At 43.0% G+C, this 20,381-nt stretch overlaps 1 protein-coding gene across 1 annotated transcript; it reads right to left on the bottom strand.

Annotated features, from left to right (window-relative positions):
* Positions 1 to 466: 466 nt before the first annotated feature.
* Positions 467 to 20,381, bottom strand: FIS1 (fission, mitochondrial 1). The gene is made up of 5 exons (XM_042473072.1): positions 20,225 to 20,381; positions 9,602 to 9,734; positions 5,712 to 5,788; positions 3,249 to 3,354; positions 467 to 1,624 (listed from the first exon to the last, which is right to left on the bottom strand). Exons 1-5 carry the CDS (start codon positions 20,267 to 20,269, stop codon positions 1,527 to 1,529), a joined length of 459 nt encoding a protein of 152 aa, XP_042329006.1. The 5' UTR covers positions 20,270 to 20,381; the 3' UTR covers positions 467 to 1,526.

Below are 20,381 nucleotides of genomic sequence, written 5' to 3' on the forward strand. Positions count from 1 at the left end.
CTGTGCAGGGAGCTGGGGGACAGAAAAAGTGAAAACAAGTGGCCTATTCCAGTCCAAAGTCTGCTCCAAAGACCTCAATGTTCACTGGGCCAAGAGGGGGCTATTAAGATGCCAGCAAGTGTTTTCGCCCATAGTAACTAACATATTCCAGTCTCGACAGTTACCAGCACCACCCCCGCCTTGCGAAACCAGCCATCTTTCCATTCTTGAAGATCAGTTTTGGTTATCTGCCACACTTGGCAGGAGCTATCTTATAGCAATTAAAGAGCAAATTGCTGCCAAGGATCCAGAGTTCAAGGAAAGCTATCAGGTGTTTATACCTGGAGGAAGATCCTGGCAAATACTCAGGAGTAAAAAACATTACCTGGAGCTGACAACAAAAACAAGATGACTGACTGCAACCATTTAGAAGACTGGGGTTGTACCATCAAATCCTAAATAGTAGAAATCAAGATTATCAAAGCCATTCCCAGGTACATCTATAATATTTATTCACATTCCTGCCTCATACCAGCAAGAGGCTAGAAGAAAGATATTAAAGCACCTGTTAGAGGAGCAGAGAAATTAAATTAGCCGAGGAGGAGGAAAGTGATGCTTCCAATACTGTGAACGTCTGTCACAACACTGTGACATCAACTCAGGAGCAGATGAAATACAATATAAGGCATCTTCAGCTTCTGGTCCTCCCTCTGTCCTCCTTACACATCCATTGTTAAGACAAGGCAGATGCAACTCATCCTTGTGTCGGCATCCCTCTCGGTCTTCCAGCTCCACCAAATTTTTTTAAAAGTGGGTGGAACGGCTGAAGTAAAGTATGCATAGCAAGTTACAAGGAGGAAGACTCTAAGGGACCAAGGGACAATGTTAAGTTCCAAGAGGGTTGTGAGGGTATACAAACATTAGTGTAATACATGCTTTCCCCCCGGCATGTGGAGGTTAGCTGAGGCAGAGGGCATGAAAGAGGAGGTACATCTGTGCATGTGAGAGAGAGTATTTGTCAGAAAAGGAAAGATCACAAATGAGGAAATGGAGGACAGGGACTTGGCTTTCTCAAGGCCCTTCAAGCCCCACTCTACAGACCAGGGCTTCTTTGAAAAGACCTGTCTTATTTTAGTCTTCTCCAAATGCATCCACTTCCCAACAGTTTGGCAGCCTTAGTTTCAAGTGAGAAAAACAAAAAAGGGCAAGTGAAGGTAATGGAGGAAAAGGAGAAACCATGTGCCTTTTTGTGCCCATGTCCAAGTGGCAAAGGATAGGTTGCGGGCCAAACATTTGGGTTACTGGGTAGGAGACTCAGGTTCTAAGACCTAAAGGCAACCCCAACTCCACCACCAACACCACACACATACAAACACCCATATTGCTACTGGTCAGTCTTCTACTGGGCTATAGAGCTGATCTGCCATCTTGACCACTTGAGTGTGGCAGCCAATCAGTCATGAGGAGAACAGGAGTCCAGGAATCAGTCAGGTTAGCATGTTTTGAGTGAGCATTTTTAATCACCCTTCAAGCTTCTCCAACGCTTGTTACGGTTTCGCTTTCGAGATGGCCAAGCCAATTAGGCCAGCCAGGCCGGCTGCACCCAGGGCCACACCACCGACAATCGCCATGCCAACCAAGCCATCTGTGGAGAGAACAAGAAATCGTCACCGTTGATCACTAGTTAGGGATTGATAGGCTCAAGGGATCTTTGGACTGTGGCCTGGGAGAAGGGGAATGGATGAAACCCTGGGACCCAGCTGCCATGCTGACCATCTCTCCTCCTCCACCACCCATGTGAGTGAAGGTGAAGCTGTGATGTTCTGGCCTTATGTAGAAAATGTTGCATTTATTAAATTAAGATGAACAGTTATGTATGCCATGTATAAGATAAGGATAAGGTGCTTATCTTAAGATAAGGATTTGTTGGAAGGAGTGGGAGAATGGAAAGTTGGGAGTGACTGGTGATTGGCAGAAAGTCTAAGTTTTTGTTTTGCTTTTTGAAGGTGTTGTGTATCACAGTTAAGAAGAGGAGTTAGAGATATTAGGAGGGTTAGAGTAGTTGGGGTATGAGAGAGCAATGTGAGCTGGGGTTAGAGTCAGTCAGTTTTCAGATGTATAAAATAAGTAGTCTTTGATGTTATGTTAAATTTCTGTTTAATAATTCGGATTTTTTATACATTGTGTCTTTGAGAATGCAACATAAGGAATATTGGAAAGCTTGGTTTCAAACACTGCCGTGTCCATGGTGGCAGCAGTTATTCAAAGATATTGGTGTCCAGTGGGGAGATTAGGTGAATAAAGTCTCACACAAAAACCATGAGGACATCTAAAAGGTCCCTACTTTTGATGCCATAGCAGTGGGACAGGAGGAGAGCCTGACATTGGTGGCAGAGGTGGGGGATAAGTGGAAGCCCTCACAGAAGCAACTGCTACCTCCTGGGCACAGAATACACTAAACATTGTATCAAGATCTTAGACCAGCCTTTGCTCATTCAAAATGGCCCCTGCAACGCCTTTATCATCCTACAAAAAGGGAACAGGGGGCATGTGCACCTTGAGATGTTGGGCTGGGATAACTCCTAAGATTCTTCACTCTTGACAAAGGCTGATGGGAGTTGAAATTCAACATTATCTGGAGGGCTACCCATTCGATATCCTGCCCTACTGAGATTTTAGACCGCTTCCTAGCCTTGCTGGGAACACTGAGAGATATTGTGGAACCTAATTAACATTAGGCCTGGTTAATTAACATTAGGCTTGGATCAGGGACCAGGTGCTGGAGACTGTATTTCAGAGGAAGGCAATGGTAAACCACCCCTGAGTACTGCTTGCCTAAGAAAATCCTATGAAATGCATGAGATCAAAATGACAGGCAACCTGAAGGCACACAAATACCCACACAAGACTTGATACTACCAGCCACTGACAGATGGCTGTTTTATTACTGCCTATTGTCTGATCCCTTATGGTTAGGTGTAAAAATAACAATTCCAGCCCAAACCCTGGTTTGTTGGACCAAGAATGGGCAGAATTTCCTTTGAACCAAATGTAATTTAGCTCCCTTTGTTAAGCCATGATGTGCCATGAAATCTACCCTGGAAAGCTGTTTTGGGGACAAGCCCTATTAACCAGGATCAAACTGTAGCTTATAAGGAGTGCCATAACCATTGCTTGTTGGACTAAGATCATGATGTCTGAACTGGACCTTGAAGGTGGATGAAAAGGGGACTAAGCTCTCTCTCTCATCCCCACTTCTGCCTTCTAACCTTTCTGCATGGCCTTGTTGATAAGCTTCTCCAACTCCAAGGCCTGTGTGTTACCCGGCTCTGTCTTCAGCAGACCCCGGATGTACTTCAACGCTTTCTCATATTCCTGTTAAAAACAGAGGAAAGAAATGCACTCATCTCTGCAGTTAGGTCAGGCACAGTTTTATTTGTCCATCTGAGATGGAAGCAACTCGTTCAGAGAGAAAGGTAGGAACAAGTGAGAGTTTCCCAGCTCCCAAAAGGAAAGTAAGTGGGGAGGCGATAGAGGTTTGTCTGGCAAGAGTGAGGTCGAAGGGAGTACAATGGAGCCTTGGAGTGTCCCCAGAACAATGGGGGAAAGAATTAGGAATTATTTTTTCAAGCACAACATTCATATACACTTTGAATCACTCAATGAAGCTCATTAACTGTAGAAGCAGACTGGACAATGTGCAACTTAGTCTACAATGTGATCACTGAAATTTCTTCTTTTTTAAATCTTACTCTTTTTCTTTTAGCACCACCCACCACCACTGGAATACTTCACAGAACATCTCTGAAACCTTTGGGCTGAATGATGTTTCCCACCCTCATGATACATGGACCTTTGGTATGAGGGATTCCTTGAGCAGAGGTATCTTTCTAGGGAATTAGTGGCAGTCTTCTGATATGTAAGCCCAGGTCAAATGTGTCTCCCCCTGATATATGGTTATGCACACACAAAGCAGGCCCATTCCCTCTTCTTCCTTAAGACAGGAACCTGAGCTACGTAGAAGAATAAGAACACTCTCTAAGAATAGTTGGGAAATGGCTGGTTTTCTGTAAAGACAGTTGTTACTCATTGAAGGATAGTTATTTGTTTATGGTCACTCTTATTTAATTTATTTAAATATTTACATCCTGCCTTTTATATGGAGATCTCAGGGCATTGTACAATAAAAACAATCTAACCAATTTAAAACACTACAAATAGTTCAAATGATTTTAAAATGCTAAAATAATTCTAACAATTAACAAATCAAAAGACATATTAAAAATGTTAAAATAGTTTTAAATGGATTAAAACCAAGTGCATAGGAGGGCTTTTGTAAAACCAATCAGCCCCCAAAGGCTTTCAAGAACATCTATGTTTTTACTTGGCACCCACATAGCAGTAAAGTTGGTGCCCATCAGACCTCCAAGAAGAGAATGTTCTGTAATTTGGGTGATACATCAGAGAAGACCATCTCTTATGTTCTACACAGCATACTGCTTTACCGATAGGACACAGAGGAAGACTCCTCCAGCAGATCTGAAATACATCCCATATGTTTTCAGCTAGGCAGGACTGAAAACTGGATTTCCCCCCTTCCTTCCAGTTTACTTGCTGCACCAAACAAAAACATATGCAGGCAGCACAGATTGCTAGCTTGTTGCCCTTCCTATGCACCATCACTCTTCAGGCTGTAAACCCCCAGACATGCTCACTTGAAAGCAAAGTGGGACTTTTGAGTAAACATGCCCAAGACTGCACCATTAGCACTGTCTTGGGCTGCTGCTCCTCCCTCCTCCCCAAGCTCCTTATCTAAATTGTTGCCTCCACACACCCCAGAATCCAAGAGTCCATCACTTGGCAGTCCATAAAGTGCACAGATAGGATTGATAGGCTAAAAGCACTACCCTGGTTTTGAAAAGGTTTATGAAGTTAGGATTAGCTGCCAGAGATAAAGGGTAATGAGAGGTGAAAGACTTTCACCTTGCTGGAGGAACGGACCTGGCTGAATGTGCACATAGGAAGTAAAATGGTTACAAATCACATATTGACTTAGGATCTCCCTCCACAAACCCCTACATATACACATCCGTTTCAGCATTCACAACAGAACACATCTGTTTCCTATCTTCAAAAACCTGCAAGTTGTTACAAGCCTCAGATTCAGTGGGAGAAAGCTGCTGAGAGCAAACCTGAACTCCCTTAGGTGATTATTAGTTTTAGGATTGGGGGGGGGGGGGAAGAGGAGCATTAACACAACACTACCTTGGCTGACCTGCTGAACTCTTTTGAGAACAAGAGTTCCCTTCTCAGATGGTAGTCACCAGAGCTATTGATGAGGAAAAGCCAACAAAAGCTACCTTCTGTAAGAGTTTGTTATCTAAATGTTTTAACTAGGAATCAGCACCCAGCAATCTTGGGACAACATAAGTCACATCAGAGATAAAGGGAGAAGAACTGGGAGAGGCAGCAAGGAAATGTGGATATAGCATTTAGAAGTGGTGCTTTGAAAAGGAGATAAAAGAAAGGGTGGGAGGATCTTCACCTTCTCCTCCCCAGAGAGAATGACACTTAAAATGCCGAAAAAGAGTGTATGGTTTTTGTAGGTTTTAACTGTAAAGTTCTTTGGAAGGCAATCTTGCAAGAATGTACATAAAGCTGGTTCAGTGCCCAATCCAAGATATTGGCAAGCCAGGGAAACTGGGCGGAGGACAGAATACCAGAAAGCTCACCTTCAGCCGGTAATTGGCCACTGCCAAATAGAAGACATAGTCACGCTGCTCTTCTTTGGTCCCTTTGGGCAACAGATCTAAGATGGAAAGGGGGAAAGTGTTCAAATAATAATGTAGAGAATCCAAGATCATCATCTCATTCTGGACACAGCTTCAAAAGAAACTTAGGCCTGTTACAGACAGCCAAAATAATGCTGCTTCGAGTCACAGTGGAGGTATGGTGTTTCAATGACGCATGCATCCTAAGAGTCCAGAAGTCGCACCAAAGCCATGCTCCAGCCCTAAGGACTGGAACGTGGCTTTGGTGTGGCTTCTGGACTCTTAGGACACATGCATCATTGAAACACCATACCTCCACTGTGACTTGAAGCAACTTTATTTTGGCTGTCTGTAACAGGTTTTAGAAAAGTTGCAGTGGGTCTGATCGGTATTTGAGTGGGATGCCAACTGGGAATACCAGAGATCTCCAGGTTGGGCTCAGAAAAGTTTCTGCCTCAAACTCTGGCAAGCGTCTACTGCCACTTAAAGGTTGACAATGGTCTGATTCAATACAAGTCAGCTCTCTATGTATGCATGAAGAAAAAGGAAGAGAAACACGGGCATTGGGCATTGTCCATTACTTCTGTCTCCTAATTCCTGAAGCACACACATATATGAACTTGCAACTAGACCAACACTAACTGGATACTTGATAATCAAATTCCAAATGGCATCCTGGCACTTGGACTTTGGCAAGCCAAAGCTGAGAAAGAAAGTGAGCATCATTTATGGGAAGTCATCATCCATTAGGCACAGAGTTCTTTGTATCAAGAGATCAAGCCTGATTGAGGAGAGACTGTAATGGGATGGAGAGCAGGCAATAGGGTATACCCAGTACTAGAGCACAGACACCTCAAGCAGACAACTCTGAATGGTTTTCTCCATTCAGAATTATTCCCAATGAGTTTTGGTTGATTATGAACAGCAGGGCTGGGCAACTGTGGGAGGCCTCTCACCGCAAAAAATAAAATAGAAAGTTTTTATCCCTAACTCTCTCCTAGTGCCTTCTAGGGAACATGGGAGGCATTTCTGGCATATTTGTAGTCTCCTATGAGCCATTTCAGGCCCTGGAGTGGCTTTTTTTCAAAATAAGAAGTGACCAGAAGACACTTCCAGCTTACTTCAGGTCGTTTTTTTTAAAGGCCTTTCCTTGGCCTAAAATGGCCTGGAGTGGGACAAAACGTGACCCCAAAAAATATTATTTTTAACATCCCTGGTGTAAAGGAACAGTGAGAAGATGGGATAGGAAATACGTAGAGACTTATAAAAGTAGGCACAGCATGGATACTCAGCCACATGAGTATTACACAAGGTTACCCAATGAACAGATTTAGGACAAAGAGAAAAAAGTCCCCTTTATGCAGTCTATAATTGCTATATGAAATTCATGACCAACAGATAGTAGTCCAGTATTTGGAAATGTGGGTGGGTGGGTTAGACTACAGTTCCCAGAATCCCTCAGCCAGAAAGACCATCTGGGAGCTGCAGTACAAAGAAAGTTATATCTCTTAAGTTTCGATGGGTATGATGGCAAATGGCTGTGACTAGGGACAGAACAAATGTCATGGTGAATGATGGGCTTCTTGGTCTGATATTCCACATTCAGAGACATGGCGACAGTGAATTCCAACAGCTAGGGAAGCACAGTGAGACAGTGCAGTGGCACCAGTGCCTGGATTTCTAGGCTTTCCTGAAACATCTGGCTGGTAACCTTCAGGAAACAGGATGCCAACTAAGATGAGCCTTTGGATTCAGCCCAACAGGGATCTACCTGGCTTGCCAAATATGTGGTTTGGCAAATAAGCAAATAGCTGATTTTGTAATTAACTGGGGAATTTAATAAGGCAGGGATGGGGAGGGGAGTGTTGTCCTCCAAAGATTGCTAGACTGAAACTTCCATCAGCCCCAGCCAAAATAATCAATTGGAGAGGGATGAGTTTGCAGTCTAACAACATCTAAAGCAGGGGGACAAACTGAAAAGTCCTTCAAATGCTTTTAAAGTGCAGTTTCTAGTAGCTCTAGCCAGCAAAGTCAGTGGTGAGGAAAGCGGGGAGTTACAGTCCAACAACACCTACAGAGCCACATGGCTCCCATCCCTGATCTAGAAGGCTGTTAAAGTTGCCCATCCCTGTCACAGTGCATGAGGTCTCAGGCTCTGTGAGTCTTATTTGCACCTTTGGGGAGAAAACAGTGGCTTGTTTTACTACTCATACCTTCCTTCATCTGCTGTTTGGAGCTAGTCACTAACAAATGTCTGGTGTTTTTTATAAAGATGACAATCCAAACTGGTTGCACTGTGAAAAGGAAAATCCCTTGTGTAGGAAAATGGACGTTAGTTTTACCTCAGGGGAAGTCTTATTTGGTAGAAACACGTCAAACAAGACAAAATAGTATGTGTGGCAGATTGGGTGCACAAGAAAGGTTATTTTCCTTAACCATATGGTTCTTTTTCTAAAACAGGCCCTTATGAGGTTTTTTCCAATGTCAAGGTAGCAACTCAATAACTACAAGGACAGATTTCCCTACTAGATGCCCTCTGCATGCATTGATAGGAGCTGAGTTGATGGGAGTTGTGGGAGACCAAGGGAAAGCCACAAGGTGACCTTGGGCAAGTCACACCCTCTCAGCCTCAGATAAAGGCAAAGGCAAACCTCCTCTGAACAAATCTTCAAGAATACCCATGATAGGACTTTTTCCTTAGGGTTGCCATAAATTAGAATGACTTGAACAACAACAACAGGAGACCAGTAACACCAAGGGATACCAAGTCTCTGGCAGATCAGGCCTAGAGAGTACTTGGATGGGAGGCCACCATGAAATCTCCAGGTTAGCCTAGGAAAAAGTCCTGTGAAAAATCCAGGGAAGCCCCACTCTTTGTCACAGTTGACTATACTGGGATAGGTGGACCAGACGTCTGATTGAACAGAAGGCCGCATCCTACATAGTCTAAGACCTCTGGAGGGTAATAGGTTGGCGAGGGCTGCCAAAGGAATTAAGCCTCCAGACTCAAAGCTTCCTAAGAGACTAATAAGAAAAGCTATCTTGTACCTGGGTCACTCACTCCCCATCTTCAACAGTTGTTTCTCAGCCTCTCTTTTTCAGCCCGCTGCCATGTTCACAACAAAGAGTTTATTATTGACTGAGAACCACCTTGATTTTTTAAAACAGATATTTATTCTTGAGGTGGCATTTAAACAGCTCTTTCCCTGTGACTTGGAGCCTATCTGGCAACTACTTCACAAAGGAAATCTAGACTTATTACAAGTATATTACATGGCATCTTGTCTCTCTTCAAAGACAATCTCAGGATGGCGTATATGGCTCTTCTCCAACCCACTGAGTCCACACAACAACCCTGTGAAGATGGTAGGCTGAGAGAGAGACAGCAACTAGCTCAAATGCCCACAGGGAGTTTCAAGGTTCAGCAATAACACATTTTTGGTGTTTCTTACCCGACTCTTCTTAAGGTTCGAGGTGGAGTACAGCATAGATTAAAATACAATATATAACTAAAGACATGAAACCATTTAAACACAGGTTTAAACACATAAACATAGGATTAAATTGATCATTCCATATTAAAATCATCCAGACATAAAATTAAAAATAAACATTAGAGACCAGAACTCATTCTAATCTAATCTTTCTAATCTATTTTAATCTAATACTCTAATCCAGGATGGGCAAAGTGCTGCCCTCTTAATATTGTCAGACTGTTAACTCCCATGAGCCCTAGCCAGCACAGCCAATGGTGAGGAACGTTGGGAGTTGCAATCCAACAACATATGGAAAACCCTGTTGCCCACCACTGCGGCAACCACAATGCTACACTGGCTGATCTGACAGCTCACCTTCCAGGAGTACAACACCTTTCTTGATGTCTTCATTGTATTTACTACGGACCAGGCACCAGGCATACTCAAACTTGGTTCCTTTGGAGACACTGCCTGCTTTCAACTCAGCATTATACTTCTTTTCAAATCTCTGCAGAATGAAAAAGAAAAAATGGGATGGATTGGGGAAAAAAGAGGTTACAACCATAGATCCTGGGTGGAGGAGGTCAAAACCCTTGAGATTAGTCTCACTCCCCAAAAATAATCAGACAAAATTACCACCAAAGCAGTTGACCTTTCTTAAGAATTATCAACCAGTATTAAATTATCATTATTTGACAAATGGTTTCGTTATATTTTTATCACGTTCAATTTGAGAAGGATTGTTTTAATGCAATGTGTTGTGTTTTCATTGTTTTATTAAAAACGTACCTGCAATTAGTCAAAATTAAACATGATTTGCTTGCCAAAATTGACATCATCCCTTAAAAACTATCCTTGGTTACAGTGGTTCCCAGGTAGTTTCGGTTTACCTTGCTCCCTTAGTCCTCTTTACCCAATATGTAAACTGATATATTTGGGTAAATTCTTTTTATCTGAGGGGCTCATCTGACTTCAGATAAATTCTCAGAGGCTACATTCCAGTGTTGGTAAAAATCAAAAGGATGGAACCAAAGATATCAGTTTACTTTAGCTTTAAGCTCTTTCTACCAGTAAGCCAATCTTAAGAGACACATCTCAATCGTTTAGCAAAATAAGTGTATAAAAACCAGGAAAACAGAAGGTGGTCATTGAAGAAACTCCATAAAAATTGATTTGGCCCAGGACCTGAAGTCCTCTGTCCTTGCATTCAGTGATTTCAAAGGACTTCAAAGTAATGTGTCCATAGGATCAGCCTGAGACATTCCTGATCTCAGATGATCAAAAAAGAAGAAGATGAGAAAACTAATCACAGAGGAGTGATAATGAAAGAAAAGATGGCACAAAGTGGCCATGAGAAACCTGTTGTGGTTGCCATAAATATCACTTCACCGCTTCCCCCTGGCACAAGACAGCTATGTTCCATGGCCTGTCTTCCACTTGTGACCCATGCAGGATCTAAACAGCATGTGGTCAAACTGCTAGTCATCCAAGACAGAGGGAAGATGCACGTGATCTTATTGCTATTATTTACTGTTCACAAAGCCTTTTCTCAGAAGTACACTGCCACAATGTACAGGTGGGGCCCTCTAGTTCTTGTCAAACTGAGCTCCCACCAGTCCTAGATGGCACAGCAAGTGATCTTGGATTATGGGAGTTGCATTTTCTAGCTACCTTCCACAACAGCAACCTATTTAAGGCACAGGGATGGGCAATATTTGGTTCTCAAGATGGTGTTGGACTGCAGCCCCAACCATCCCTCATCCTTGGCTAAGTTGGTCAGAGATAAGAGCTGCACCCTATCATTTGGAGGGACACATTTTGTCCATCCCCACTATACAATGAGGCCCTTACAAGAAACTCAACTCAAGATTCAGGAAGCTCTATACCAGACCAGACTATTTGCTCACCTAACCCAGGAACCTTTGGTCTTTTTGAAGTTTTGGCCTACAGCTTCCTTCAGTTCCACCCAGCATGGTCAATGATAAGGGACTATAGAACCCTTTCAATGCATCCAGGATGTGTTGCATGCAAAGCATTCCCTCTCCCAATCAACTAGGGGAGAGCTTTGCTCCGGTTCTGAAGAAAGACACTTCATCACAGCTCAGAAGAACCAAATTTTTTGGACTACAATGCTCAGATTTCACCGGCAACATGGCCATTGGCATGCTCACAGGAGGAATCTGGGAGCTGTGATACAAAAAAAGGAACTTTTCCAGGATTCTGATGGCTTGTCAGTGCTTCCTTACTTGGATGCTTACTTCATAAGGTTGTCTAGGGGACAAAGCCAGATCAGCCAAGCTGGAAAAACAATTCAAGAGTTCCTTGGCACTCTTACCCCACCTCCCATTTCCCCAATAACTGCCAGCTGGTAACAGAAGCCTGCTGGTTGTTTGCCAAACAAGAAGGGTGCCATCCCGGAACTTCGCCTTTTAACAGCCACGTGCAGCAGACTGTTCTCTGCTTAGAGAGCCATAGTAGGCCAAGCTTTTGGTCTGCTGAATTTCTGTTGGGTAAAGATGCCAAAACGCGACGGGGGGGGGGGGGGGGGAGGAAACTGGGATCATCATACGGAGTATATTAAAATTTCCTGGCTACACAGAGTAGGTCTTTTCAAAATGGTCTCTGTTTTACAAGCCATCCCCATCTAGACTAGCAACTGGAGATAACAGAAAGTGGAAGAAGATGATGGTGGGGCAGGTTTGTTTGTTTGTTTGTTTTGAAAAAGTACAACTGGAAAATTCTCCAGTGCTCTAAATATTACCAGATTTAGCATGTTTGTTATAACTGTTATATTCAAACACACTGATGTACAAATTATTTTATTGGATAATGTGTAATAATGCAAAGAACCCATGATTTCCTTATATTTAACAACAAAAAATGACCACACCTGAAATAATACTATTTTTTTAAAGGTCACCTATCTAGGGACAGTTCTACTTGATATATCTTATATCAACAGATTAGCTTTCTTTTGCTGAGGTATAACTATAATGCGGTCACCTTAACTCACTCTCTGCACTACTTATCTGTGCCATTTCAACTTGATAAAAACTGATTTTGTACAACTAGTTGAACATTTTATTTCACTATGGAAGTCTGTGGGCAGTTTAATATACCTAACAGAGTTCTTGTGAGAACAAAATGGTGAGAACAAGAAAATTATATAGGCTGAATCTAGATGATAGAAATAAAGCAGGTTGACACTTTAATTTCCATGGCTGAATTGCTATGAAATTCTGGGATTTGTAGTTTGGTGGGGCACCAGAGCTCCCTGATAGGGAAGACTAACTATCTGACAAAGCTATAAATCCCAGAATTCTACAGCATTGAGCCACAGCAATTGGTGGTATCAAACTGCTTTATTACTATAGTGTGACTAGCCACTTTCACTGCTTTACAGAAGGAATGGACATGATATCAAGTTGTTGATATCTACTTTGGATGCTTCCCCCATCCCTAGAATCTTATAATCCAGCATCTCAACTCACACATAAAAATAGCTGAAGAGAACCCACCCATCTAGAATTAAGGAACAGGGCACCTTCAGGCACATCTCAATCCAACAAAGCTCAAATATCCCTTCTGTGCATGGATGGTGCCCTCTGAATACATAAGAATCCCCATCACAGCTCAGAAAAGTTCTGTTTTGACCAATGACTTTCAGCATCCCTTGCTCGGTGTGGCCAATGGCTGTTATTGGAGAGCCAGAGTCCAAAAAAAGGAACTTTTCTGGCCCACCTTCACCCTTGAACACTGGAAACAGAGGAAACGATGACTTAGTTAAAAATAAAAAGGTGGAGAGGAGAGAGATGACATGTACATATTTCATTTTAAAAAAAGCTCAGCTGTTCAGTTCAGCCTCACCTCAAACTTTTGTTTTAAAGCACTGAGTGCTCTGTGAGAACACTTCATTCCCAGATGAGGAATTGATCCAACAGGAACAGGCTTACCGACCGGATCCTTTATGAAGGCTTATGCAAGAATTAGAGAAATAAAAGCACAACAAGGACCTCTGTAGCCGGAATTGTATTGTCGGAAACCAAACACTGATCTTTTTGTCTCCTGTCAACTGAGCGAACCGGGCGGGTCATACCAATTGCTACCTGAGGCAGCTGGGCTTTTTATGACCACATCAGAGAAACACTTGTTATTTGGCATGTCCACAAACCTTTCGAAACCCAATGAGGGTGGTTGGGTGCAAGAAGGCTCACCAAGTGCATCCCGTTTAATCAAGAGCTCAGATGAGAACTCTTTAAAAACATAAGGCAGAGTTTCCAGGACCAGGATGAGAATTAGGTGACATTTAGCAGTCAGGAGGAAAGGAGATGGAATGCTTCTAAAGTTTACTGAGAAGACCAGACAAGCCACCAATCTGTCCAGGTGGAATGATGTCTCACAAGCTCCTGGGGAAAAACACAACATGCTGTTTGAAAACAGTTGCTTGAGGAGGAGCATCACCTGTCGTTAAGTCCCTTTTCATCTGGGTTTTAAGGAAACAAGAGGTCTGTTAACAACACCCTGGTTGCATATGGCTACTTGAAATCTGGGAAATCCGGATGAGACGGCAAGAAGAGCCCTTCAAGAGCATCTTGCTTTCTTCGGGGTTAATCACATGCAGCTGCGCCTCATCCATCCGCTCAGTTGCCAATCTGGAGGAACAACAGAGACAGGTAGTAGTAAAGGTAGGCTACAGGACCTGCTTGGTAGTCACCTAAAGGTGCAAATAGAGCTTTCAATAAGGGGGATTGTGGTTGTCAGGTCTACTGCTTGCCCTACATCCCCAGTTCTTTGGGTCACTTCACAGGAGAAAAAGGGCTGCATGCAACTCTCCAGCTCGCCAGAAGAGCAACAGCTTCCTACAGTTTGCAAGGTTTAATAGATTTCTTGCTGCAACTTGCAAGACTCTCCAGGAGATCTATGTATTTACTTAGCTAACTTCTGCTAATCAAACAAGCTAAACTACCCAGCTTTCTAAGTCGCTTCTCATAGGGCATGGCTTCCAGATCTTTCACCATTTTGGTTGCCCTCCTCTGGACAGCTTGTCAATATCCCTCTTGAATTGTGGTGCTCAGAACACAGTATTAAGGTGAGGCCTGACCAACACAAAATAGAATGGTACCATTACTTCCCTCAGTCTAGACACTATACTCCTATTGATATAACCTAGGCATTTTTTTAGCTGCCGCATCATACTACTGACTCATGTTTAACTTGTGGTCTACTTGGACTCCTAGAACCCTTCTGCATGTACTGTTACCAAGCCAGGTGTCACCCATTCTATATCTGTGCATTTCAAATTTTTTTCTGCCCAAGTGTAATACCTTTCTTAGTACATAATATATAACACTTAATGGCATCAGCAGGGACTGTTTTAGGTTTGCCTGGCAGCCTCATAGCTTGGCATAATTCTGAACTGGCTATGCTAAGAGCGATTGATTTAGGTCAGGATGGTGTTTATCACTGAATTCAATGCTAAGCAAACTATTTCAAATCTCTGGTTTTAATTTAATTTTTTCTCCTGCACACTGAAATTCAGAACATGAGAAACAGGATCACTGAGCTCAAGTAACTGGAAGTCATACAGGAAGAAGTACGGATCATTCACTGTATTCTCAATTAAGTATCTCAGTGGTAGGAAGGAGAGATGGGATATGTTCTTGGATCCATAAGAAAGCCTGTTCATGTATGAGTTCTAGCATAATTTATAATGTTCTACCTCAGAAGTCCAACCAGAGTTTGAAAAAATTTTGTTTTAGACTAACCCGCTTTGGTGTAAGCAGAGATCTAGCTTAACAAGAAATGGGCTGAATGAAAAAGTTTTTTTTTTTAATTGGAGGCCACCAATGAAGACCAGATGCTGTACAGACTATATTTCAGAGGAAGGAACTAAGAAAATAATTCACAGGGTCAACAAGCGACTTGAAGGCACATAAGCATACATCAGTATCAAATTCCAAAAGATCACATGTGCTAGTTTGTTGCAGCAAAACATTTTGCAGCACCTTAAAAGCTAACATTATTTTATGACTTAACCTTTGGCAGACTAGACTCCACTCTCAATACATGAATGAATGCTCAGTTGGCATTTTATACATTATTGTTTTCTACTGCACACATACACAGAACAAATATAGAGCAAGCATTAAAATATGTAAATAGTGGGACCAAATGGTTCCATTGTCTCACTTACTTAGAGACTTTCTAGTACAATGCATGTCAAGGAACAGCACACACACATCCAGACAGTCTGTCATGTCCACTGTTCCAATTCAGAATTTAGCCACATCCTTTTGCCACATGCATAGGCCAAGATTTGTTTTTAACAATGGTTTGAACAATGAACTATGACTCTGGAGACCAAGATTCAAATCCCTGCTCAGCCACTGGGTGACCTTGGGCAAGTCATATACTCTCAGCCTCAGAAACCCTCATGATAGGATAGCCTTAGGATGACCATAAGTGAGAAACAGCTAGAAGCCACACAACAACAACACAAGTTAAACATGTTACGATTCCCATTAAAGCTGATCATTTTAAAAGGACAAATGAAATAGTTGAACTCCCATTATTAGTTTTATTGACTGTTTTATTTGTATTTCATCTTCTCCAAACTGGGATTCAAGGCAAGACTTCCCTCTCACCCTAGTTCCACTCCCTATTCCATGCCCGGTGCATTTTAACAGACCTCTGTTGGTACTGATTGCCAAGAGCAATTTAGACATCAAAATAAAACACATTGGTAACTTGGGTCTTCTCATCAGCATCTCAGTCATTTCAGAATGCATTATATCCATTTAGTCTGGTGCAGCTGAGGATATCCTTTATTATTTATTAGGGTGCTCATTGGCAACACTAAAGCAAACTTATAGTCCAAAACACACTGCAGAAATAATCCAATAATCCCAGGGCATAATTTAGCTGCCCGTCTGTACAGCCTCAAAGTCCAGTGCAAATGCAATAGACATATCCAAACAAAACTATACTTTTACAACCAAGACCATGTTTAGTGATTTCAAAAAGGTGTTAAGTTGAAGAGAAAGTAGTAACTACCCAGACTTCAGTGCTACTCTAGAAAAATAATCTCTGGCAGCAATCTTAATCATACTTAATGGGATGTAACCCACCCTGCATTTCACAGAAGAAATGTCTAAGATGAACAGACAGACTAAATGGAAGACAATGATGCTCCGATTGTAGCCTGTTTGTTGCTAGATATCAGCAATAATTTGGTGCCCTCTAGCGGTGTATTGGTTTCAGCAGTGGACCATGACTAACGAGACCAGCGTTCAAATCCCTGCTCAGCCATGGAAATCCACTGGGTGACCTTGGGCAAGTCACACTCTCTCAGCCTTAGCAGAAGGCAATGGCAAACCTCTTCTGAACAAATCTTGCCAAGAAAACCCTGCGCTAGGTTCACCTTTTGTTAACTGCCCTCAAGTTGATCTTGACCCATAGCGACCCTGCTGAGACATCTCCAAGACCCTCTGCCTCCACTGCTCTGTTCTACTCCTGCAAACTCATACTCAAAGTGATCTCTTTAATAGAGTCCATCCATCATGTATGCGGCCTTCCTCTCTTTCTACTTCCCTCTACCTTTCCCAGCATTACTGGGTTTTTTTCCAATGATTCATGTGTGTCCAAAGTACAACAACCTGAGTTTTGTCATCTTGGCTTCTTGGGAGATTTCTGGCTTGATCTGCTCCAGGACCCATTTGTTTGTCTTTTTGTTGCCATAAGGTGGAAATTACTTAAAGGCACACAACGAAAATGCATCCTCCTATGATAACATATACCCATCTCATCACAAGCTGCTCATGTGATTCTTTATGAGGCTACTTTCAACAACCAGCTTCAGGCCACATTAGAGGCATGAGTCACTGAATCAGTAAGCCTCCAAAGCAGCCGGAAGCCACTTCATTTGGCGTGCATTTTACTCCTATGTCTACTTCACCAGAGGCATGGAATTAGTCTCAAAGATGCTACAAGACCCCTTTGCATAAATGAGGCATGTTGTTGTTGTTATTATTACAGTATGTTTATTTGTATCCCACTCTTTTCCCAGAACTGGGACTCAGAGCGACTTCACAATATTAAAAAAACAATACAATTAAAAACATAGAAAAGAGGTGCATTAAAGAGGAATTACATTATTACAATGTTAAAATAGATAGCTACTAAAAGAATAAAATAAATTAAAAAAATAAAAATGTATAAAACACTTTAAGATGACACAACACCCCAAGCCATTCCTTTACAAGCATTCCTTTTTAATAGCCTGTCTGAACAGGTAGATCTTAGCCTGCTTGCGGAAGGCACACAAGGAGGAAGCCATTTTGGTCTCCCTGGGAAGGGGGCAGCCACCGAGAAGGCCCTCTCTGGCGTCCCCACCAACCATGTTTGTGATGGTGGTGGGACTGAGAAGGGCCGCTTTGGAGGATCTCAGGGTCTGGACCGGTTCATACAGGGAGATCTGGTTTGCCAAATAGCATGTACCTGAGGTATATAAGGCTTTATAGGTCACAACCAGTGCTTTTAATTGTGCCCGGAAACAAACTGGCAGCCAATGGAGCTGTTTCAACAAGGGCATTGTGTGATCTCAGTAACCTGCCCCATTCAACAGGTTGGCTGCTGATCTTTGGACCAGCCAAAGTTTCCGAACACTCTTCAAAGGCAGCCCCACATAGAGCCCATTACAGTAGTCCCAAATGGGATGTAACCAAGGCATGTCCCATCGAGGCCAGATCTGTTGTGTCAATGAACGGGTGCAGCTGGTGCACAAGCTTTAAATGTGCAAGTCTTCAAGAAAAAGCTTATGCTACCAGTCTCTTTCTCTCAGGTCCAAAACACACTGCAGAAATAATCCAGTTTGTGACCACTTTAACTGCCTTGGCTCAATGCTAGGGAATGCTGAGAACTGTACTTTATTGTGGCATCAGAGCTCTCTGACAGAGAAGGGCAAATGTCTCCCAAAACTACTGTTCCCAGAATTTCCTAGATTTGAGCCAGGGTAGTTAAAGCAGTCTCAAACTGGATTATTTCTGCAGTGTGTTTTGGACCTCTGTGCTACTATACCCATTTGCATAATGATCCAGACTAACACAGCCATATCTTTGAACTGCCTCATTTGGTCAAGTTTGGCAGGAGGCGGGAGATGCCCTTTTGTTCAGTTTGTTCTTCCAAGCCTTATTTGCAATGTTGAAATAAAGGGGATTTTTGAGTGCATGCCATGATGCAACACTTTCACAACCCTCTGGGAACCTACAGGTCTGAAAAGTGGAAAGAGATTGGAAAAACCATTTCCAGTGTTGTGTGATGTGGTGGAAAGTGGGACAATGTGCTAAAATAAAAGAATTACAGGGGCATCAGAGGTTCTGGAGAGACAAGAAATAAAGCCCAGGAATGTATCTCACTGCCTATATGTTGTCCAGCTCCAGCTCCACTTTGCAATACACAGACAAGACAAGACAGGGCAAACTGGCAAAAATCATATAGGTGGCATGCAAGCCCATCCATGCAGAAAGGACTTCTACGTTGATAACAGATGAAATAGGTATGTTGTAATTCCAAATTCAGGCAAAAGCAAGCCTCTCCCTCATTAAAAACTTCTGTCATTCTGATCACATTCTGACATTGCTTGGCCACAAATGTCCCTGCTTTCATCTGTGAAATGCTGGATGGTATGGGACACAGGAGGTGGGCAGAACCAGGCCAAACTATTCTGGAGCGATCCAAGAGCTTTTCGTTGGTGGGAAGTGTATACACATAAAGGTGCTACCCATAAAGATTCATAATGGTTACTAAATTAAACTAAGCTACCTAAATACATATTAAGATTGTAACCTACAGTCAGCCCTTCTTATACATGGATTTTTTATACACTGATTGAAGCATCCACGGTTTGAAAATGTTCAAAAAAGTATAAATCCCAAGTATCAGACCTTGATTTTCCATTTTATATAAGGGACACCATTTTGTTCTGCTATTATATTTAATGGGACTTGAGCATCCATGGATTTTGTTATCCACGGGGGATCGTGGAAACAAACCCCAGCGTATAACAAGGGTCCACTATACATTTGTAACAAAGGTACGTAGTATTTATACAGCCCTCCACAATCTGTTGGACTGCATCTCCCAGTATTCCTCAGACCAAGGACTGCGCTGGCTAGAGCTGCTGAGAGCTGGAGTCCGAAGGCATCTTCATAGGCGTAACATGGCTAGAAAGCCCCTTGCCTTCAGAGTCCTGATGAACAACAACTCCCATTATCCCTCTCTATTAGCCAGGCTGGCAAAGGTGGATCAGAACTAGAGCCCATCATCCAGTGGGCCACAGCTTCTCCATTTCAAATTCATGTCCAGAAGACCAACAAACATCTCCTGTTCTTCTCTGCCATGTTTCAGTGGAACGAACTCCATCACTATTTCCACCACGATCTGGCTTTCCATCGCTTCCTTTAGAACCAGCAGATTCTACATCATCCCATGTTCCCCTTCTCTCCCATCCTGGAATAGATCCCATCATGCCAACTAGGCTTCCTTTAGAGCCAGCAGATTCTCACATTCAGACCAAGCAATTATTCTGCTGCAGCCCTAATTGAACCTTTAATAGAGGCAGTTCAAAGGAGGCGCTTGTTTGCAAAGAGGGATGAAGCAGCCAGAGGAAAGAAGGAGACCAACGTCTTCCATGAGTCCTCTCCCCAAAAGAACCCGAGGAACCAGGCCCAGCAAGGGCCCTGGTCGAGGCAGCAGAGCCCACCGTCGGCTGTGGAGCTACGCTTGGTGTTACTTCTGAGTCATGCTCAAAATGGAGGACGTTTTGGAACTCAGAAGGCTGAAATGTAGGGCATGTCCTGGAAAAGGAGGACGACTGGCCAGCCCTGGCCCCAACTACTTTGTTTACCCACAGCAGCAGCTGGGAATCCAAGGTAGACTGCTCCTGAAGCGGGAGGCTTCATGGCTGCTGTGGGGTAAGACGCTCAAAGCCCCTTTACTCACCTGCAGGTCCTCCAGCGCCACAACTTCGCTCAGCACCGACTCCATCTCGCCCAATCCCGGAAGTAGAAGGGCCAGCTGTCCGGAAACGGAAGTCCTACAACGGAAACTCTATGGTAACCTCCCCCTCATGATTCCTCCACACACCGATGCCCGCTTT

The sequence above is a fragment of the Sceloporus undulatus genome, chromosome 6 (genome assembly GCF_019175285.1).
Source record: "Sceloporus undulatus isolate JIND9_A2432 ecotype Alabama chromosome 6, SceUnd_v1.1, whole genome shotgun sequence".
Lineage (NCBI taxonomy): Eukaryota > Metazoa > Chordata > Lepidosauria > Squamata > Phrynosomatidae > Sceloporus > Sceloporus undulatus.